At 39.8% G+C, this 24,694-nt stretch overlaps 1 protein-coding gene across 1 annotated transcript in view; it reads right to left on the reverse strand.

Annotated features, from left to right (window-relative positions):
• Positions 1-24,694, reverse strand: part of LOC147255664 (acid-sensing ion channel 1-like) — a 46,621-nt gene that overhangs the window by 19,706 nt on the left and 2,221 nt on the right. Inside the window, exon 2 of the mRNA XM_086213501.1 lies at positions 19,086-19,281. Coding sequence (XP_086069627.1) covers positions 19,086-19,281 — 196 coding nt within the window. The remainder of the gene's footprint in view (positions 1-19,085; positions 19,282-24,694) is intronic.

Consider the following 24,694-nt stretch of genomic DNA (forward strand, 5'->3'; position numbering starts at 1 on the left):
TTTAAACTGGAATCTCTTGTACAAGTGTAACTCACACAATTTAGTTTTTTAAGATCTTGGATTATTGCAGCATCCATCAGCTCTCTAGTCAATGCCCAGTGTGATTTCTCAGTTCCATCATGAATTAATTCTTTCTGTAAGACGAAGCTGCTGTTTCTGGTTGTTTGCTTTCTTCCTGAGTATTTTGCTTCTTTGCCAGTCCATCATAAAATATTTACCACACTGTCAGCTTGATATAGACCGTATACTTTAATTTATGCCATAGACTACAGCATAGAAAAATGTGGCTGCCAACCCAAAACATATTCTGCAGCATACCCTGAAGTGCACCTCCATAGAAATGTCAAATTGCAAATTGCACTCTGTTAAAGTTACCAAGAAACCACATTGCCAACTAGCATTTGGCAATTTAATTGGACAGTGATTCAGCAGACAAGTTTAAATTCTCAGGCACACATGTTGGCATGGCGCGCATCTATAAATCAACCCATTCCACCTCAGTAATTCAGGATTGTGAGTCTTTCTCCAAGGAGGTCATGTGATCACCAGCTCTGGTTTGTGGCCAGATCTTGATGAAATCTTGTAGGGTGATTGGATGATATGAAGAACAACAGATGAGATTTTGGAGGTGATCTAAACCTCGACTGCCTCAATGGAGGTGTATTTGTTGCCCAAGTGCCTTCTAGTCCTGTGTGATCCTGCATTGTTGGCATTTTCAACCAGTTCATGTGTGAACTGAGCAGCAGAGCCACAAAGCATTTTAGCATTAGAACTGCAGGATTTGGAAAAAATATTGAATTGTAATTATATAATATTATACAAAATGGATCTTAAATTTGACATTATAATTCTCAGTCTTTTTAAAAACCCCGTTAAAATGATAATGTTGCTGGAGGTTTGCATCAAAGATGTTTTCTTAAGTGTGTAGAATATGATGTGAAGACTGGACATCTCTGCAGCACCAAAATGTTTTTCTCAAAATTATATTTTGACACAAAATTAGCCTTTAGCAAATATTATACCTTCCTTCAATTTGAAATTGCATTAAGTCTTATTGCGATTAAATTTAGATGAATTGTGCAGCGGTGGTAACGATAGGAGTTTTAAAAGTCGTTCCATCAATATACCTTTTTATCAGACATCTTTATCCTTCTTTTATTTAATACTGTCATACAATTTTGGTGGGATGTGAAAGAAGACATGTTTTAGCTCTGAATTTTAAAGACAGTCATCTGTCAGCCATTCATGCTGTGCACAACATTTCAAAGAATCAATCCTCTTTTATTTACCTCACGCTGCATGTGTTCCTTTGCTTGGTTGGTTGGTTAGACTGATGTGTGTGTTTGTCGGGGGGCAGCTGGAGGTTTTGTGTGTTTACTGTGAGTGCTGAACGTACCAAGAGAAATAGATTCGACCACCCTGCTGCGTCATGTCTGAGAGGAAAGGACAAATGGAGGTGACACGAGAGCCGCAGGAAACATAAATGCACACATTTTAAAAAGCAGTCATTGTGTATTGTAACATATTTAGATGCAAGCATTCAAACTTATGATCACATCTGTATAGCTTTAAAAAAAAAGTCATTGCGTTTGGAATGAATGGTGGCTTAAATCTGGAAACTGGCCTGGTGTGTGAAAGTCACACTAATGAGATTTAAAAAAAACCCAAAAAACCCCAAAACAAAACAAAACAAAACACGTTTGATTTATGTGGATGCAGTGAAAACAGCAGAACTATCTGGAGCCATTTTCTAAACATTCAGAAATGACTGGAAATGCTTGATAGAGGGGAGCAATTATAAACAGATGAACAACAATCTGTGACAATGGATATGAAATTGATTTACATCTGTAAACAATTAGTTCTTATGAATTATTTCCTCCTCTTGAATAGTGATTACGGATGGCAATTTTTTTCTTATCAGTCAGTGTGGGTGAATGTCTTATCCACGAGACAAATGATTTATTTATCTTTTACAAGTCACTGATTCATTCTAACATCCCTACTGAGTCAGTGATAGCTGAGTGTAAGGTCTGTGCAGCCTCTTAACTTGCTAAAGTTACCATGGTGACCTGAAAAAAAAGAGGCCAGTGTGAAGCTAACAGCTAATTTGGACAGAGATTCACTTTCACAGCAATCCTACCATGGGAGCCTCCTTTTTTTTTTCTTTATTTTGAACGAGTGAAAAGTTTCTTTTTATTTGTTCTTTTCCTGTGAGTAAAGATATTCTCAAGGTAGCTTACAAGGACAAACAAACACTGCAGTCAGTATCTTTGTGTGGCGGAGCGGTCCCTGCCTCAGGCACAGCTAATGAGAAGCATCATTCAAGGCAATGGCACCTTTTTATCAAAACATGCAATGTAATCAAAAGATGACTTGATGAGCGCCTCGCTGCTGCGCAAATCAGAGGCAAAGCCAAAGACTCACTCAGCTCTCTTTCTGGGGCAGTATCTGCATATTGACATTTTGCAACAGCATGAGACTCCAACTGAAATACAGAGGAAGTTTGAGGGGAACTTTTAGTGACAAATGGCAAGATCTAATAGAGCTACAGCAGCTGGAAAACTGCGCCAATATTGCTGAGGAAGTAGATGAGTCCTCTTTGCATGCAGAGTGTTTGACTATTTTCTTGCTGATGATGCAAAATGTTTTTTTTTTGAGTTTCTAACTAGCCAAAGCTGCGCCGATGACTGCACCACAGGAGGAAAAATGCATCAAAAAAATCCAGAAGAATTTCAAATGTGCTGAACATCTGTAAAGGTGATTATGGATTTAAGCTATGAAGTCTCAGTTATAATGTTTAGTCTCAGCTTTTGTTTTCTATCACTGAGTTAGTCCAGGGGATCCAAAAAAATGTTCTATGGTGGTCCAATGCTCAAACTAAATTAAACTGTGGTCCAAAAACAAACATAACTGTGTAATTAAGGATGCATTTTCGACCACTGTCCCTGATGACTTTTCTTTTTTTTTTCTTACTTCAATTTCACTTAACAAATTGTGAAAAAAAAGCATAGGGATCCTACATATTCAATGAGCATTTTTACTCACGAAAAACAGCCAAACAGTGATTTACAGGATAGATTCTTGAAATTATTTTATATTATCTTACTAGAAAACATTTTATATATTTATTGATTACATATGTCAGGTCAAATCAAACATTATGGTATTCCAGCCCTGCTCTGTTCTCAGAGCAAAAATATGGAGCTAGAAAGTGGCATCATATTTGTTGTTTCAAATGATAAATCTGAGAGATTTTTTTTTCTTCAATTTCAATTCTCTAGATATCATCTAATGGTAGCCTCTGGATTTTCTATGAGGGACCATCCTCATTATGCCTCCTCTGTCTCTTCTTCCATATCGGAACCTGTACACTCCCACAGAGTGGAACTCATTTGTCTTCAAATGCTAATAGAGCCCACAATGAACGCCACTCAAAATTATCTGCTCTCACTGATATCAGTGTATAATTAAAACAACACAGTCTTTAATAAGGTGTCAGAGGTGATAACAAAAGGTGCTGATAACTTTTTAAAGACACACACACACACACACACACACACACACACACACACACACACGCAGCCGGCTAAGTCATTCCCTCGTCACCCAGCAACAATGGAGTTATAATGAGTGTGACCATCAACCTAAAACTAATTTTCAAGTTTAGGGACTAATGCCGTGATTACTCAGTGGTCGTCCATAAGTAGGTTATTGTCTTAAGTTATTTGTGTTTTAATTAAGCTTTTTCCCAGACACATAATTTCAAGCTAATTTCAAATAATAATTATGCACAATTATATTCTTTGGCTGTTTATTATATATATTTATTATAGCTGTTTTAAATGAATATAATGTGATGTAACAACTTGTATGAAAGTATTCACTCATAATGACAAACTCTTTAATTGTTGTAGTTCATTCTCTCATGACCTTATCACCGCAGCAGGTGGCTGCTACACTACCGTCTATCGAAGTTTGAATAGAGAGGAGTAGTGAGACACTACAGAGTGAGACATCCTCCTCAGAAGTTAACAGACAAAAGCGGAGATAACAGACTGATCACAGGCCTAAGATTCTCCTGGTGGGTGGAAACACGGTTTCAAGGCAAAAAACATATTTGCTGGATGTTTCTATCATGTGTAAACAGTCAACTGCTATGCTGATGATTTCACCATATAAACACAAGCAGGGATAATATGTCGAAGTTGTGTTCACAGTTTGTTTCCACTCCCCCCTATTGGCTAATCAGATGTCGCAAGTTTAAAAGTCAGTTCAAAGTCATATTTGGTCAACTTTCAGCATCATTTTGGAGACATGGGGTCCATGGGGTGTTTCCCATACTGGTTCATCCCCACTATTGTGCCATCACAGGTTCATGTCACACTCATAGTCTCCATTATTCCAGAGGAGGGCATAAGTACACAAACAAGCTGTAACCTCTTCAGTGGAAATAGGAAATATCTAAGTTTTTGTTTGCATGGAGAAAAATGAAATGTTCTCCGAAGCATCTCTGGTAGCAAATTCTATGTAAACATCTCCTTTTAAATACTGATTTTGGCACAGTAACTGGAACTGTAAATCCACAGTACAATCTAATAAACGCTGTGATTTAGACTAAAGACAAGGTTTATGTAATCCTAAACGCAGTGTAACCAAGGTTTTATTCATCTGAATGACAATATCAAATGTACATCTTATCAAATCAAAGTTATGTCATATTTTAGGATTTGATTATGTATCCATTACATGTCTATCTTTATGCTGTTTATCTTATGATGTCTCTGGAGGTGAAAATGTTTGATCATGTAGCCATGCGGGACATTTGCACAGACCAGGTTCAATGATCAACACATTCTGGTGTTGCGTGTGTACAGTTAGTCGGCATCTGAGGGTATAACAGCCACCTCTCATCATTAGTTTGGGATGACACTTAATATGACAGACCTTAAGTGGATGGTTTGACGAAAAGCCTTCGTATGATTGAAGTCTAAAAGGGCCGGCGGCACAGTAGTGCAGTGGTTAGCACTGTCGCCTCACAGCAAGAAAGTCCCGGGTTTGAGTCCAGGCTCGGGCACGGGATCTTTCTGTGTGGAGTCTCCATGTTCTCCCTGTACCTGTGTAGGTTCTCTCTGGTACTCCAGCTTCCTCCCACAATCCAAAGACATGCAATTGGGGACGAGGCTGATTGATACTCTAAATTGACCGTAGGTGTGATTGTGAGTGTGAATGATTGTCTGTCTCTATGTGTTGGCCCTGTGATGGATTGGCGACCTGTCCAGGGTGAACCCCACCTCACACCCGAAATCAGCTGGGATAGGCTCCAGCCCCCCTGCGACCCTTAACAGGATAAGCGGAAGAAAATGGATGGATGGATGGAAGTCTAAGGGCCGCTTGCAAAGTTGCTTGCAGTGAGTCCTGCGTGGGGTTAGGGCCTAACCTGCAATCTGAGGTTATCTAAAATGGACTTAGATATTGACTTTGTTTCTATTTCATTAATTGAGCATAAAAGTGTTATTAAGGTGGTAAAGTGGGTGGAGGAGGTGCAGACAGCTGCATCTGCAGGCGGTGGCAACTGGTGATGAGAGGAGAATAATAAGTTTCTGCTACCCTCAAACAGGTGTGTTCCTGTCAACTTGAGGACACAGAGAGAGGTGGGCAAGAAAGCATGCCTGACAATTCGGCCTTGAATCCCACTACAGCTCTGCTCTACTTATCAGGGCTGCAGAGAACCCACAACCAGCACAGAGTAAACGCCAAATGCAAAAGCCAAATTACTTTTCAGATATCACTGCCATCCCCTAGCACAGCCAGAGTGACTGATGTCCTCTATTGTGGGTGTTTGTCTGGACATCACTCAAGTAGTAATGCCTGTTTTACCTGGTGTCAATGCATAGCAGCATGAGTGATGGCTTTAATTACACTTCATTATGTATGAGGGGAATGGTTGCAACATGCTTCCTGTGAATGTGAGAGGAGAACATGCTAATTCTTCCTCCATCCCTTCAGTTTGAGAAAAAAAAATACTTGCAGTGTGATTTGAATTTCCTGTACAATACACCAGACGTAACCTTTAATTATAAAATCCATCCATCCATCCATCCATTTTCTATCGCTTACCAGTTAAGGGTTGCTGGGGGTGGGGGGCTGGAGACTATCCCAGCTGCCTTCGGGTAAGAGGTGGGGTTCACCCTGGATGGATTGTCAGTCATTCGCCAATACATATGGACAGACAATCATTCACATTCACAGCCACGCCTATGGTCAATTTAGAGTATTCAGTTGACCTAGTCTGGCATGTCTTTGGACTGTGGAAGAAAGCCAGAGTAACTGGAAAGAACCCACACAGGAACAGGGAGAACATGCAAACTCCACACAGAAAGACACCGTGCGTGAGCCGGGGCTCGAACCTGGAACCTTCTTGCTGTGAGGCCACAATGCTAACCACTGCACCACCGTGCCGCCTACTTATAAAATACTTCTTTTCTATAAGATTCCATTGTGATCTGAACATTTAAGTATCAGGAGGAACAACATAATTTGTACATTCATTCATTCCATTTTAAATTCCTGCAGATATAGAAAATTACATGGTAGTGTTGAGAGTTTACTCTCTTTCAGCACAGAAATGTTCCAAAACTTATCTTAATTGGAGTGGAGAAAAAAAAGTAAAAACAAAATTATACCTCAGAGAAGTTTTTAATAAACCTTAATTTTTGTTTACTACTCATGCGTATAACGTACCTAATTTAGGTTTATAAAAGTTGACTATTAACAGAGAGCAACTTTCAAACAAGGTTTCACATGACTCATTGTTTATTCAGTTTGTTGTCAAGGGTATTTGATCCCTCTGGGTTCCTCTATTCATGTCTCAGTGAGAAACAATTTCTTGTCATCTGTCAAACTCACACAGCACCTTAATTCGACAGTCTTAAATTAAAAATAATAAAAGGTTCATGTCATTTCAGAGGCTGTTGTGCACTTGCTTGTTATTTTCTGACAGACAAGCTGATACTGAGTCTCTGCTCAAAAGAAGCTGCATAGCATAAAAGGATATGGTGATTCCTCTGGAATCATTGTCTTGAGCGATTATAGTAAAACTGTTGGCTAATATAGTTTTGAAATTCAGCCAACTTAGCAAATCTAAGAGATTTTTTGGACCCCCCCCCCGTCTGTAAATGTCTTTCTATCTGCCTCCTAAATCTTCAGGCTGTCTGTATGCACTGTAGTTCTTTGCAGTAAACACAAAATGTCATAATGATAATCTTCGAAGAAAGTGCAGCATCCTGAAGAGCCAGGGTGGCCCATACAAATCAACAATTCTCACACACACACACACACACACACACACACACACACACACACACACACACACACACACACACACACACACACACACACACACACAATGCACTCGTCTGCCAGCAAACAGTGGCTCCTGCCATTTATTTCCACTGACAGGCCGTCACTTCCTGCAAACACATTAAACATGAAAAACAACAGTAAGGAATGTTGTCTCAACTCAGGCTGCAGGCAGGAGTGCTGCTGGTTAACTGATTAGTTCAGTAATTGCAGTGGAAATGCCAGTCAGAGCTTTATATAAAAGTGCAAGGGCACATCCAGGAAATACTAATCAGTCTCCCGGCTGTTCTCCCGGGAGGCTGCTCTGGTTCTGAATGCCACCGCCTCCTGCGAATGTGCGTAGGCTTGCCTCTGTCTAGTCTTGGCTAAAATGAGTATACTCTACTTTCCCAATAGTTTCTAAAATCCTTTAATGTGAGCAGAGCAAATTAGGGGTAGGATCTTCCTGCATATTAAAGTAAATGGCTCATTAAACCAGTGTCAGATTAAGACATGTAAAGAGGTCCTCCTCGTTCCCTACTGTACTAGTTCCCGTCTCCCGCTGCTTTCTCCTTCCATTCAAATCCTCATTATAATCTTAATTTTCCCCCTAAATAACACGCCTGCAGCTAATTCTCTTTTCTACACTCCCCTTTCTTTGGCATACTCGTCCTCAACGAGTTCTGACCAGATTAATTTCTGCAGTCTCTCACACCTGCTGTGACTACAGTCGATGTCCTCACCTGTCACTACACCTGCTCCCATCTGTGTGTTCGCACTTTGTCCTGCCCTGCGTCCATTTTTGTGACCTCATCACACACAGAGCCCCCGTCTGTCTGCACACAGGTCTCACACACACACACACACACACACACACACACACACACACACACGTGGACACACACATGCGCATACACGCATGCATGCACAACACCCAGCAGCTGCCTCTCTCTTCTGTTTGTGTGTCTGTGTTTGTATGGTGACAGCAATTTTTAAGTGTTTGCTGGTTTAAATGCATTTCTGTTATCGTGATTTTGATGCTTCCCTGACCATGAAGAATTATTGGGATTTGCTTGTGTGTGTATGCGTGTGTGTGTGTGTGTTTGTGTGTGTGTGTATTTAACTATATCTATTGGGTTAAATCCTTAACACCTTTTGGGGGGTTAAGACTTGGTTTTAAGGTGGTGTTTAGAATTATGTCATAGTTAGGTGTGGACACCCAGGTTTGAATCACTCAATCAACAGCAGCTCCTCATGTTGTAAAAAACAAATGATTTCATAGAAATATGGCGAAAGACCCCACCCCCCCACCCCAAAAAAAGCACAACAACCTCATTACACTGTGTTACACAGAATCTGTTAAAATGACCAGCATCCCTGAAAGAATGTCAATGGAAAGTCAGTTAGGATCCTTTTGTTGTGGTAAGACAAAAAATCCCTGGTTCAACAGTGTAACACTCCAGGTGGTGGTTAATGTGGTAATCTTGTTTATTTTAACATCAAACACAGACAGCAGTTTCTTATCAACACATTCCCTGTTGGAGAATTATATTTAAAATTTGCCTAAGACCTGGTTAGTTTTAGGCACAAAAGCAGACATTGAGGAAAATTAAACACAGTGTTATAAACAACATGTGAACACACACATCTCCTGCTGCTAAGTCACAACCCTGACATACCCACTGATGGGGACTTTCTCATGGTTTGACTGCAGTAGTTAACATCAGTCAGGTTGTACAACCACCGAATTTTTGTGGTGGTCACAAATAGCGTAATTACAGCAGCATTGTTCCCTGCCACCACAGGCTTGTGGTCACATCAGATAGAGACATCCATTCAGTGCCACAGTACATCATGTACATGGTGAGCGACACTAAATGTATTGTAGTTCTGTGGTGGAAATATACTATCGGCAGTTTCTTTATTGAAGTAGAAGTAGAAATATCCAGATAAAACAGTGCTCTGTGAAAAGTCTCCATTCAGAATTTCACTTTAAGTATTTGAGGCGTTTTATATTGCATTTATTTAAATCTCAAAAGAAAAAGCACTCCACATGATATTTGTTTCAACAAATCACGTTAAAGTCATATATGTTCTAGTTTTGCTGGTTCTGATTATGTCCACCTGTCATGTGGACAGGCATCCAATTTGGGTTTTGCGATGTTTTCTACGCAAAATACTCCAAGTAAGTAGTAACTAACAGGTAAATGTACTGTATTTACTTTAAAATGCAATGAATTACAGGTACAATGTCCTCTAGAAAATAAACACTCAAGAAAAGTATAAATCCCTTAATAGTGTAAAAATACTCTCCTCCACTGGGTATAAAAACACATGAAAAGCATACACTCCAATTTTTAGATCACACACAGAAGCTACAAATACAATTGAAAACACGAGACTTTGATTTTTTGAATCCAAGCTGAATATTGCAAACCACTGAAACCAGATCCTCATACTTTTGATGCACAAGCCATCGGTGATGTTCGAGGAGATCCGTCAAGAAGTCACACGGAAAAAAACACAATACGGTGTCATGGCCGTCCTTGGCTAAATTCTTGGCTACTGTCACTGAATTGTTTTAGTGTCAGGGAGGGGGAGAGAGAGCAGACAGGAGGCTGCTGGGTGCCCTCACTGGGAGTTTGTGTAGAGAGAGATGTTAGTGTGCTGCTTTTGATCGAGAAAGCTGAGGGCACACTCTAGGTAATTGCCTATATCGCCTGAGCCAGGAGCTGCCACCGTGTGCGTGTTTGTGCATCTAACTGGATAACCCCTTTTAACCACAAATGTTCTCACTGCCCCCTTAAATTACTGTTCTGTAGCTCAATTTTCTACCCCCTTTGACCTTACCTCATACATTTTGCATCTGCTTGTTACTGTACTTCGTTAAAGCAATCTCTGATTTATACTGAGTGAAATATTGAGATGCAATAAGTCAGGTTTTTATGGCTGTATGGTTACATCAAATAAAATGCCTTTTGATTGTGATTCAGCCTGACATGGTAACCTTGGAAACCTTGCTTGAATTTCACATCAAATTCTGTGCGTTTAAACTTTAACTGTCTGCTCATCAGGCATGTCAAAGAGCTAAAATGAAATCCCCTGTGGTCACACTGCACCATCCAGCCTCTTAGTCAACCTCCAGAAACACACAACTAGCCTGGTTTGGGGTCAGGTGAGTACACTGGATCTCAGCAGTCTGAACTGTGGCAGTCTTCTCTGCCTAAACTCCATCCAGCAGTCAGTGAGTCACAGTAGCCCTTTGCCAGCCTACACAGAGCCCAGGCCCTCAAGTCACCTGCACTAGTCCTCAAGATAAATAAACCATGTGCAGAGCAATGCAGCCAACCAGGGCTATTTTCAGCCCCACTGTGCCTTTTCTCCCCCTCTTCTTCTGCGGCCCAAAATGTCTTCATAAAAAGCGTCTCCCCCTCTCAGGCTTGGGCAAATAGAGCGTGCTTGAGCTGCATTACTGATCCGTCTAGAAACCAGCTGTAGTCATGGAGAGGCTGTGTGCCCCTCCGCTGCTAAATAACATGGGATGAGATATCGCAGTCTTTTAGGAAGTTTCATATAGAAAAAATAGCAGGTTTAAACAGCTGTTTGAAGCTCAGTGTTTGCAGGTGGAGCATACTCCACTCGTTCCTCTAGCCTATCCTCTTTTTTTTAACCTGTTCTCCACCTACTGAACCCTCTGAAAAGAGCCTCTGTGGATCAGTTTCTTTGGTATCAAACAGCAAGAAACTATCTATTTTTTCCACGCAAATTTAATGATTTGATTTGATGAGCAAGAAAGAAGTTTACAGTTTTTTTATGGTCGATGCAGATATTTCGCTGGTGACCAATGATTTTGGCTGCTATGCCTTCAAAAAAGTTAATAATTAAAAATGATTAGCAAAATTGTGGAAACTGTACAGCAGTGGACATATCTTAAATAAAATTGGATGAACTAAATATGACGTGCGGCGACATTTTGTGTTTGTGACATTTGTCCGGCCTTCCTCAGCTTTGATTGGATGACCAGGTAAGAAGCAACAGTGACGTCTTGATTCAAGTTCAACATTTTTTCAGCTCTGCAGGTGCTCGGTGCAGAATAGATGTTCAGCACCATGTCTGGCTGGCATTTACAAACAATTAAAAAGATATGATGGCCTCAGGAAACAGTCGGATTTATACAGGCCCTCAATCTACCTGTAGAATGCACAAAATTTGGCTGACTGCAATTGTGCCTGCTTGTTTATCTGCATCAAGCTCATGTGTCAGCTGATTCAAATTATTAGAAAACGCAGAATATTTGCCCAATTAATCAGTGTTGTTGTTGTTGTTGTTTTTTTTACAATAACGTTAGCAAAATAAAGGAGAGTGAAGAATTTAAAAGGTGCTAAAGTTGTATGCGTGAAGTTAGAACCTGCTGTGGCGCTTGTAAGTATTTGCAGGGTTTTTTCACGAGTTTCCAGATATGGTTTCTAAAGTTGAGTTTCGACTCCTATCATCAGTCTGGCTGCTGATGTAGCCCTTGTGTCGGGGGTTTCTTCAATTATGAGCCCTGAGTATTACCTGCTGATTTAGTAATGTAGTTACTCTGGCCTTCAGTCCATCTTTGGAGGGGTCAGCACTAAATAGCCTGCATTCAGCACTGTAGTTTGAATATTATTTTAACCCTTTAAGTGTGTTCATCTGTTTATTACCGCAGACTTGCGGTGGGAAATGGGAATACGTTTAAAAGGCTGTTTAAGTGATCTCTGCAGCTCTTTAATATTTCCACTGATGTACTCCTCATCAAGATTTATTGGCTTTATGCTTTTGAAAGCCCCAGGCTCCTGAATCAGGAACTGAAAATGGCATGTCATGAGAGCAAAGAGAACAAAGGGAAGGGCGTAAGAGTGAGGGAGAGAAAGAGAGATAGAGGGAGAGAGGAGAGAGCATGACATGAAAACATAATGAGGATTGTCATGCCCATGGGGGTGGATGTGAGGAATGCTCTGCACAAGGGTTGAGACGGAAGAGGAATGCAGAAAATTGCTTAAGAATGGAAGAAGAGAAGGGACAGAATGAGGATATAAACTGTGACCGAGAGGTGACATAACTTTGCAAGCTCAGCACAGTCGGATGCAGCAGGTTCAGGAGCGCAGCTGTGCAGACCCACAAGCCGCTGGGCAGTGTGGGTGGTGCCTGAGCTTCACATTTGTCGCTTTAGGCCATAAAATCCTAAGGAAATGCATGTATATTCCTGCCAGAGAGGAAAGATGGGCTGTTTCTCCCTGAGGAGTCTGGTTCACTTCCAGCTCCCAGCAATGACAGAGCTGTCAGGGAAATCTGAGGTCACCCTCAGGGTTGCTTTTAGAGAGGTCTTGTTGTTGCTACTGCACTCCAATGAAGACATCACTGTGAGAAATGAAACTGTATTTGGAATTTCAAACGGACTCCTTTGGAGGTTTTATTACATTCCTCAAAAATATATTTCACTTGCTGCTGACCATTTTCCAAAGCTGACTCTGCAATTCTGTCCATCAACACAGCCATTAGATTGAGTTAGGGCCCGCTCAGTTTAAATATCTACTCTCAGAAATATGAAACCTGCTGGAGAGCAGCAATCAATCACTGTACAAACAGTATTTAGTCACATTTACGAATTAATTTATAGTCACACTTATTTTATATTGCTACGTCATGCAACTGCAAGCACTGACTGCTTTGAAATCCTGTTGAAGATATCTAATTAAGATGTGCCAAAATGATCCTTTAGGGCTTAAAACTGTACATCTTTAACTGACTTTTTAAAAATAATACAATACAATATGTATCTGCAAAGCCTACAAATGCTAGAAATGATTTAAAATGCAGTGATTCTCTCTCCATCCTCAGAGTGTGTCTTACATTTGGTATACAAACTCTGCAAATGCTTGTTGCCTTCTTGAGACATGACAGCAATGATCAGAGTACAGAAATTATAACACAACTGTCACGGCAGCAGTGTGCAGGGAGCTTGCGAACACACATCTATTCCCGGGGTAGTACTGTCAGAGTCTGTGTTTGACAAACAAAAAAAGGTCCAAGCATCAACCCAAGAGAAGCTCTCGTCACTCACTCTGTTCTCCTTTGCTGGAGTTCACTGATGAGTGGGTTTTTAAATAAGCAGAGTTTGCTGCCTACTACAAAAATACCTCAGAGTCCAATTAGCAGGGATTATTCTCTAGAAGTGTTGAGGAGCATATTGGGGGGCACTTGCTTCTATCATTGCTCCCTAAAAGCTACTGGAGACATTTATCTGGTTCTTAAATTGCTTTGCTGAGCAAAGGAAATGTGTGGAGTCTGATTTTGTCTTATCGTCCTAGAAAAGTATTAATTAGCCCAAAAAAAATGTAATAAATAAAACATCAGTTTTTGGAAAAAAACAATGTCTGCTTTGCTTGCTTTTACAAGTTCTTTTGCTGGATAATGTAAGATTTTGTTGTTCTATTCAAAAATCAACTCAGTTTCTTATTAAAATCAAACATTAGATTACAGAAGAACAAATTGAAAAGTTTCTGGATTTGAATATAATCTTTGTGTGTGTGTGTGTGTGTGTGTGTGTGTGTGTGTGTACGTGTTTGGCCTCATTTTCTATAAATATGGGTTCATAACCATGAGCCCACTAAAGTTATGGGTTCCTTTTGGGAGGAAAGTGCTGGACTTCCCAATACACTCATGGATAAGCATTGGTGATCAACAGTTCAAAGATTTACATGGGGATAAATGCATCAATGATACAGGAATACTAGTCTCCTGAGAGGCTGGCTAACGGAGAATATTTAATCCTAAACCACACAACAGTAGAGCCAAACGTCTCTGGATTAAACTCTGCGGTCGATCACAGTTGTGTAGATCCTCTTAAGTTATTGCTCTGACCCTGACAGCTTCATGTTCTGGGGTCACTCCGCTGATTGTTTTATGCGAGTGTGCGTGAGACCACTGAGAGGCCAACACTTAGCCAAAGGTGAATTGTCTCTTCTCCCTACTCACCCCTGCTGACTTGACCGGAGCACGCATACATCATCACTACAGATATTTGCTGGTCAAGATTTATTTCACTGAGTCACAGAATCAGTACAGGAGTAATTTTGCAGGAGCAGGATGGGTCAGGAGTGAAAATCTTTGCACCCAAAACTGTAGATTCACTATTACGCCGAGTGTTAACGGCAGGTTAAAGACGAATAGGACATAAAGATATTCTTATGCCCTCGTCGTGCTGCAATATCCGATTGCCTTTTCAGGCCAACTGTTCATCACACAGGCATGACACTGAACACTGAGCTGAGGAGGAAATATTATAGGAGAAGTGGGAGATACAGAAAAACAATACATAAAAAAATGATACATTTATAACTCTGTCAGGAGATTATAACATTGCCAACTTCCTGTATGTGCTATTAATCAGAGTCAGTCCACCCTTAAGGTGTCTTACATTTGTAGAATTACTGTTTTGTTTTCCACTTGATATGCAGTGGAGTGACATTTTCAAAAGAGAAGCTGTCAGTTGAGTTGAATCTGTATTCTGATTGCAAACGGCCTGAAATAGTCTCTTATCGGCCTCTTTTTTTTCTTTTGATCTTTTTACAAAGAACAGTCAGTTGGGATATACCTCTTTCCTTATTCATCAGGCACTTTGCAATGAAACAATGAACAGATTAACAATGCAATGCATCAAAGAAGGTCTTCAAAGGAAGTGCATTTTCCAGTTTTCTGGAGCTGTGCGTTGATGTAGATAACAAAGGGAAGTTGAGAGGAGAGAAATAAAGGCCTTAAACCTCTCCAGGGGAAACACCTCGCCGCTGCCACTGTGTCCTGGCCAGATGTAATTTCCTGAGCACCGTGCTGCTCTTCAAAGATGAGAGAAATTGCTCTATCAAAGTTGAGAGACAGTGGAGAGCGGTTGGGGGGGGGGGGGGTGTTTGTGTTAGAATCAGACTTGTGAGCTGGATAGATTAACTAATCTTCCTCGCAGGAGAAGAAATGTCAATAAGATGCTGTAAAGATGACAGATCTACCACCCACATTCCCAATAAGTATTTTTGCGCTCACTGGAAGGCAACAGCATTCAAGGAAATACCTTAATTAATGAGTAGTGAAATGGTATTAAAGCAAATGACCCGATGATCCCAGGATGTGTCTCTTTTGTCTGAGATCAAGATGGCAAGAGGAAAAGGGTGATGTGACTGGGAAATTGAGTTCATCATTGGGACACGGATGACGGGAGCTCAGACGAATAGATGTTCAACTGAGGAGTGGTTTGATGTGACGACTGTAGATCTATCAGAAAGACTTCAGCAAATTTGAACTAGGGAGGCACTCATTCACATTTTTTCAGCTCTAATCCAATTCCAGTGTATATCTGCTGTTACAAAATCCAACACTAGAGATCCCTTTTCTTTAATATTACCATGATGTTGTTGTTTTTTTTGTTGGCATTATATTTAATGTTGCTTTTAATAAGACTGCAGTAAACCACACTGCACTTTTTATGACAGAGAACAAAAAATATACCCAAATACATTAAATTTAAAGTATTCCAGTTAAATTTATTTGAACTGTGCAAATTTATGATGCGTTATTATGGCGAATTCATGGTCCAGCAAGAGCTATTGAACGGAACCTGGATCGGTTGTTTCGTCACTCCAAGAGACGATCTACGCATGAAATCATCTGCTTCATGAATGAAGTCTTTAGATTTACTTTTCTTCACGAGGCCAGGCTGTGTCTCCCAGGTGCAGAGAAGTTCCTATGGCCCAGGGGCAACATCACATCTATCAAAACGCATCAAATAAATGTCATAATCTACCTGTATTAGAAATTTGAATCATAAACTGTTGTGCATATTGTGGCAATCTGCTACGTACTTGTAGCATCTAGAGATAGTATAGGGCCGATCTGTGCTGGATACAGCTCAGATACACATTTTGAACTGTTGCCAGTTTCCCCACTGAAGGACAAATAAAGGTTTATCTTGTCTTAACTGCTATCGCCTCCATTTTTATCGAGACAGTAGACTTTGCTGAACGCAGTGATATGAATTTGGTCGTAGTATGAAAAATTTTGAGAAATACAGCAAGTTCGAAAAATACGTTTCTTCCTGAAAAAAATGTATTTCATTCAACATCGGAGTGTATGTGGGATTTTATTGCTCGGGACGTTACAATATTTGACAGAGAGACCAATTTACTTACGTTCTGACCAAATAAATAAGTGAAAAGGGAAAACTGTGAGGGAAAGATAGCGTTAAACACAAAATTCAACTTTTGGTTATATTTCTGCTTCACTATTACAAAGTGTACACAGAGATGAAGACATCCCGGCGGTTTAATTTCACTGGAGTTAAACACCAAAAGTGGTAATTCTGCCCATGAGCAGAAATATCTCTTCAAAGCTACTCTTGTGCAGCTGCTAAGTGGCTGCATGTAGAGCTCTTCTTTGGTGTCATTGTGTACAAATGTGTGCACTAATGTTTGCTGCAAAAAATAAATCTCTTAGGCGAGCACTACAAGCTTGTTTTTAGCCGAATTCATGGTCACAATGGAGGAAAAAAAAAACCACCGTGTAGTTTATGCAGTTCATACACTTATTTAACATGATTGCTTAATGGATGATATTTTTTAGTGCATCTCAACTTTGGTTATATTACTGCAGACATCCTCTGAAGAGATATGGGAGGCTTCTTGGAAAAACACATAAAATCTAAACCAATCTATTTTGTGGGGCAGCTGTGTGGAATGATCAATGTTCGATTCCAAATTAAAAACCACATCCACTGCCAGTGATTATTGGCAACAGATCTGAGCGGGCCAGCGTCAACAGTTGGGCTTTATGGCAGATAGATTATAGCTGCAGCTCCTCTCACTCATGCAACAGTCACTCACATACAGCCCTTGTCCACATGGTTATTGAAAAAGAAAATTGCTTCCAAGCATAAATTTCTCTCCATAAAATACCAGAAGAGGTAGATGATCAGCAGGGGTTCAACGAAATAATTAAAAAAAAAAGAGTTTGGTCTTGAATTGTAACAAGAGCTTGTTGGCAGACCCTGATATTATACATGACTGTGACACCTATTTTGTCATCGTATTAAAAGAAAAGTGCAAGAATTTGTCCTGCAAGTATACAATGGGAATGGATACATGGACATGCAACAACATGTGTGGTCCCAGACTTTCACAGGAAAAACCCAGCAGGTCAGATGACTTGTTCACCAAGAGGTTATGGAGGGGTATTATTCTTTAACTCACTATAAATATATACGGTAATGCTGTGATTTCTTCTGTGTGTTGTTGTTGTCTGCTTTGAAAATAATTAGTCAATATTCTGTATTTTCTTTACAGTAAAACTAAATAAACCAACATCGCGCATCACTTTATTCTGAATGTTAGAACACAGTTTTATCTCTACTGAACAGAAATGCCTTATGATTGGATGATTAACAAATGGGTGACTATTTTTCAGTAGCGGATGTGGTGCCCAAGAGATGTAGTGAGAGCAAGTACCTAAAAAGAAAGACACTCACAAATGGCCAGTCCTTCCAGACAAATGCAGTTTTTTTTGTGATTGTTGGGGGCAAAAATCCTTGATTATGCAGCGTGTTTTCTTAAAAAAATGCCATTTATGCAATTTTATGCAATGAAATTGTGGGGATTTACAAATATCGTGGGAACTTGCAAAAACTCCGGTTTGATGAATACAAAAAAAAAGTGATTCCCCCAACGCTCTGTTCTCTCTACACTACCACCTTAACGTTCTGTTCTCTCTACACTACCACCTTAATGTAAAGAGTCATTTCTAATGACTTCCTATGATAAGCAACCATACAGCGTCACAGAAAATGCTGGGAAAAATGAAGTTTTCATCCAGTTTGATTTCAAACCTCAATAAACAGGTGGCTCACAATCACAAAACGTTGATGAGGCAAACAAATTCCAAGCTTGTTTTTGTTGGCAAATCAGACTGATTTGCGGACTTCTTCGTGTCTTCTTGGTGGTCTTTGCTGCTTTCCGATGACATCGCTTCACAACGTTCCCAAGGCAACAGGAGCAAAATGGCTGCTCTTGTGTGAAGTTAACACAACATTTTTCAACTTTCTGCGAAGATATGTGTGAATTTTTTGCAACGAAAATGCGGGGATTGTGAAATCATGCAAGCCCCGCATATTTGGTGCATTTTGCGTGGAAATCGGCGAGATGTGGTGAAACTGCGGTGTCTTTGAAAAAACGCCGCCTCCGCATAAATGTGCGGATTTTGGCTGAATTATATGAGCACATAATCCCGTTTTTCTGGAGGAACTGAATGACAAATGTTACATATTAGGGAACCATTGTTATTTAGCATGCTAGGCTAACTAGGAACAACTTTATGAGAGCTGACAACAAATGTGAGCAGCAAGATGAGTTCTTCAAAATGCTGAATGTTGTAATGTGTCTGCTTATTTAAAAAGGGAGGAAACCATCTTAACAATTAATATATTCAGTGTGAGTTATTTTTAATCTTAAGATTTGAGTTAAAGTCAAACATTTTCTCCATCTATTTTTTGGGCAAAAACAGACATCTAAAGAGGACTAAGTTTTATCAGGTTACTCAAGCAATGCTTCCTCATCAGATCAAATCATTGTTGTGCTTTTCATGGGATTTTTTTGTTTGTTTGTTGTTTTGAAGATAGAGAAAATGTATAAAATATCATCTGCCTCATCCATCAATCAGTACCACATCTTTTGTAAACTCACCACTTTGAAGTCCTCTGCCCTGCACTCTGTGCCATGGAAGTGGCAAGAGAGCAGCATCTCGTTGATGTCATGACCGGTGCGGTCGTAGAATTCCAGCATGTTGAAGGGTCGTGGCTTGAAATTGTGAAAGTCGGCTTTGACCTTCAGACTCTCCAGAACGCTCTCCTCCACCAGATGCATGTCTCTGATCTCATACCTGAACACGCAGATAAAGAGAATGTCAAAGAAATATTTCATGCGTTTCAAAATGCAATTTTTATAACCTTAAGTTTAGTTTGGATTTGTTTTTCTCCTTTCCAGCAGTCAAACCCCTACTAATCACTGCCTGGTGATAAAATAGACTTCAGTTAAGGAGAATTTCAGGCTCAAACATTTCATTTCACATTAAAAGTCTTTATCAGTGAACACTTGCTCCACTCATCCGCAGCTGAGACTCATACAGATTACAAGGGAAAAAAAAAAACAGAAACCAGACAGTAAAAGTGTCTGGATGGTTTTTTACCATGGCATTTACTGTCCCAGCGTCACCCAAGTGTAACACTTTAATGTAGTGTATATATAATAAAATTCAGACAAGAGCTCTGCGGGCCAATAAAACCACTCGTCCATTCATTGTCAGTATAACACCTTCAGGCTGTATAACACATAGACTCCCGTTTCACCCTGCTGGATTTAAACTTGAGAAAAATGTCTTCACTTTGATTGAGTATGAAAATATGTGGTTCATTTTTCATGCAAATAGTTACACTGAGCTATTGTAAGCCACAACACTGCACTAGCGATTGTCAAAGGACAGATTTATTTAAAAAAAAAAGTCATAAATGGTCTGTGCCTCAATATATCCCTGATTCACTTGGGCATTACATCCAGAACCCTAAGGTTATCTGGCAGTTTTCAGAAGTAGGTCTGACAAAAATATTAAAGGGAAAGAGAAAAAGGAGTTGTGTAACCTTTAACTTGGAGTGAATTTCCCTCTTGTAAATATCTCTGCTCATTATTTTTGTCAAAGTTCTTCCCATATAAGAAGGATACATTTCCATTAATTAAGTTAGGCTGCTTTGATCAAAACCCCACATGGAAAAGTAGAAAAACATGCAGAATTATACATCTATTTTCATGTTTTTCTAAATCATAAGAGACACTAAATTCGAGGGATTTTATCCTCTTGGGAATGTCAGTCCACCACGTTGGTCTACACTGAAATACTTCAACTATTATGTGGGACTGGTATCAACTTTGTACAGATGTTCACGGCCCACCGACGATGGCTCCTGCTGATTTTAGTGATCCTCAGACTTTTCCTTTGACCAGTGGGGACAGAGGTAAAATGTCAAGGTTGTCACTGTCAATGTCAACAGTGGGCACAGACCAGCGTAAGTGAAAACCAGTGAGTGAAAAGTCTTAAAAACTACAATGACGTTGATTGCTGTCGTAATTTGGTCCAGACGCTTATATTCCATATTAACTTCTGATGGGAGGTACAATCTCAGTCCACTTTAAAGACGCTGTAATGTATCATAGCAGCATGGGAGATGTCTTCAATAGTGCATTTAGGACACGTTTCCATTTACACACATTGATACATTATTGGGTGGCAGGGCTTCTATGGTTTGAATATGTTTGAGTTAGCACGCAGATGTTGATATTTAGCCTAAAATGCAGCTGTGTCTACACACAGTTTCTCCCAGTCACTGCTATCACATCCATGGATGTAGACACAGATACATGTTTTATTCTCCACAAACAGCTGTATGGCGTAGGTTTGTCTGTGAGCATGCACGTATGTCCATTTGTGAGCATTTGTGTGTGATAAAAGTATTGTCGTCTCAAATCATAGCTCTGATCTGATAATATTGACAAATTAATGTTATCCCTTTCTGGTTTTAAACGAATTAAGTGAATCCATCCCGCAAAGACATATTGATCAATGATAGAATGAATTTGTGCTCAAATCAATAATGATGCATACATTTCATGATATCTTGAGCAAGCGCCAAAGGCAAAGCCTACATTTTATTAAAAAACAAAAAAAAAATACAATTGATTCACTAGTTTGGCATTCAGAGTCCTTTTCTACTGCTGAGAATAAAGGAGCTGCAAGTAACTGAGCGGGGAGCCAGACAGCCCACTTCGCACTCAGCATTATCCGTGGCACTGGGAGATTTCCTTTCATCTAATGGAGCTCACAAATATCTGGCCATGCTGCCTTGTGTTAAAAGAGAGCAGAATAGCTGTAAGAGCGTATAGTCTCCACCCTCACTGTGATCCCCCTCTGTGCTATTATTAAAAATGTCACCATTTTAATGGACTCACCAAAGAGCAGATTGCTTGATTTTTTTTTTCCCTCTCCACACTTTGCCTGGAATGAAAGGTCGTTCAGAAATTTCTCATATGATTGCTGTGACTTTTATGTGAATATGGTACATTATTGATCTTATGTGCAACATACTGTTAATACACCCCGCATGTCTTTTGCATTACAGGAAGGAGAATAAAAACTACTGTCTTACTTTATTTCAACAAGAGCTGTATAATGAATACATAAACATGTTACATTCTTAGAAATCTTTAAATTATTCATTTTTTCCATGTTTGTGAAGACAAAGGATGTTGAACTTATTCTTGTGTGCTCAGTTCTTCCAAAGTAAAAGATTTGAAATAAAGTTTTCATTTAGTTTAATTACACTATTTTTCTAAGTGTCTTTTCATTATATGGAAAGCAGATATGAGGGACAAGAAGTATATTTATAAGTTCACTTGTAGAATAGTTGCAGTACAAAGTAAAACTCATCATTGGGGTTGTTCACCTGTTAAAAAAAAATCATCAATTATATGTTTTTAATTAATTTTGATAGACGGTATGTGTGAACAACTGAATCCATACATTTTGGTAATTAAAATCTTCTTCTTCATCTTTTCATTTCCAGCAGAGTAGAGGCAGCTGAGGTATATTGCCGCCCTCTACTGGTTACTCATAGCTCTCCATTGACAAGCAGAACATACGCAAGGCCATCATTAATTGTGTTAATTTGATTTTTAATGTGTTCTTTTTTCTATAAGTACTTAATTAAAGTGAATCAGGTATTTTTCTAACCCTACTTATGAGTTAACCTAGTTGTGTGCTCAATGCTTACTTGCAAGTACTATGGAGACTATATTGATATTACTTGGGAAAATATAAACTTGGGAACGTTATTTCCGTCAATTATTTTCCTCTTTAATTATACCAATTACTATTGTATTAGAAAGCCTTATTAGTCACCTTTACAACGAGGTACAACTTGTAAGGATCGTGCATTCGTTGAATGAGCAACCCGGCCAAGTGTGTGAGTAATGCTCCCCCAAAAACATTGCTAAATCTCCTGCAGTTTGCTTTATTCACCTCGTCACAAACTGAAACCAAAACGAGTCTTGGAGTACAGAAGGATTACGCCCCGTTATTGTTAGCTGATTAGAGGCAGAGTAGGGCGGGTTGTAGAGCTGGGCTTCGCTCAGAACAGATAGAGAAAGAAATAATGCCACCAGTGAGGGGGCTCCATCCGGAATCGTATCTTTGAGCCTCGTTTCGGTTCTCGAAATGACTGTGGGATGAATTAAGCAGATATTCTTCTTTTGGTATGCGCTCTTGTTTTGAGTTGCCTCATTCTGCTGTGGAATAGCATCCCATTCCTCAACCAGGATTTGTCACAAGTCTGCCAATGTGGTTGTGCTGGTCACTCTAGCATGTACTGCACGCCCAAGGTGATCCCAAAAGTGTTCAATTTGGTTGAGGTCTGCGACTCACAGCAGGCTATTCCATCCTCTCCACTCCCAAATTCTGGAGGTACTCTGTAGGTGCCAATCACCTGCCAGCACTTGAAGCTCAAAACAAGAGTGAATTCCAACAGAAGAGTATTGCAGGGGATTTTGGCAATTTTTTTTGGAGGGGGGGGCACTACCCACACATTTAGCTGGGTTGCTCATTCCACGAATCCACGTTCCTTACAAGTTATACCTCATTGTAAAGGGGACTAATCAGGCTCTCCAGTGATATAAAATACAATACCAATTGGTCTTATTAACTGGGAGACATAATCGACCGAAATAACGTTTCCAAACTTTCTTTGAGGAGTTTACTTGAACTTTACTAAAGCTCACTTAATAAAATGAACTTGGAGTGTCCTTTGATTGTGAAGGGTAGCCCATAGATTTTCTTTATGGCATTTTAATTAGACTCAGGCTCATTATGGCAGGGGGCGGGGGGGTTTGTGTTTGACTGAAGGAGATCTTAATTGAATCGAGCCATTAGCTCCCCTCTGTTTGTGTAGTGGACAAACATCAGGTAGGCACTTATGAGTTAAAATCCTACAAGCACGAGCTGACAGCATCAGTGGGGCCTGACGCTTCAGCTTGTGTGCAGCTTAAATATCATGCCACAAGACATTTCCCAGACCACTGACTCCAAACATGGGAAGTGGGCAGAGAACCTTCTTAAATGGATTTCATGCCACAAGCGCTTCCACTTTTGGCCGGGGGTATAACAGCTACTAAGTGTGCCGCTGCATTGCCTCGCTGCCTTGCCAAGGGAGGCAGGATAATGAGAGTTAAACCTACTGCAGAGTAATTGAGATGAAGAGAAGGAAACTTGGAGGGAAAACCAACCACTCTCCTGCTTTGGTGTCCAACTTTGAGAAGTGAAAACCTGCCTGGAAATGTGAAATCCAAAGATGTATTCATCCAGATGGCAAGTGATGATTTTCAGTCTAACCATGGCTACAGAAATAACTAATTTAAGTTTTCACTCTGGTATGTTCAAAGATTTAGGATAGAAGTCAGCTGTAAACCCACATAAAAGTAAAGCCAGAAGCACCGAATGATGCGCCCTGTCCTCCGTCACTGTGACTGACAGTCTGTCAACACTGACAGCTTTTGAGCTCTGAGCTTTCACTTTTCAGTTATTTATTTTTTAACATTCCGATGACAGACAATGGTCAACACCAGTGGCAGCTGGTGGAACTTTTTCTAGGTCGGGCTGTGCCACATCAAGTCAGTTTCCAGACATTTAAAAAAAAAAGAAAAAAAAAAGACAAAACAAGAAATTCCAACTTCACTGTGAAATATTGCACTTTTTTCATTCCAGGAGGAAATACAGACCCATCAAGACAATTTATTTTTATCACCAAACCAGGTGGTCACTAGAATGTAAAACAGGATATTTATGTGCCCGTATCGACGTCCAACCTCCTGTGTGACTTCACACTTTAAGATCAATTGCTATTCAAACGCTTGAATTAACAGATGATGTAGTTCTATTAATCTCCAGCAAAGTAAGATGCTCGTGATGAATGAAAAATACATAGCTAATGCAATTCTAGAGTCTTGAGATGCACTGAGCAGAAAGTTTGACTAAAAGCTTTTATTTCAGAGGAATTTAAATTTTGGAATTAAGTATGCCATGAAAGAAATGAAGATCAGTGCTGGGCTGTAACTTGAAGTTTCTTTGTAGTAACTATTGCTCAACAGAGGTCTGCTTCTGCTCTACATGCTGCTTAAGTGATCAGATGCTCCCATTTATTGGTTTAAGGATGCTTGTTGGCTATATATATATATTTTTTTACTTTTTATTTTGT

This window comes from Aulostomus chinensis, chromosome 9 (genome assembly GCF_037954235.1).
Source record: "Aulostomus chinensis isolate RoL2024-O1b breed Wild chromosome 9, RoL_Achi_v1.0, whole genome shotgun sequence".
Classification (NCBI taxonomy): domain Eukaryota; kingdom Metazoa; phylum Chordata; class Actinopteri; order Syngnathiformes; family Aulostomidae; genus Aulostomus; species Aulostomus chinensis.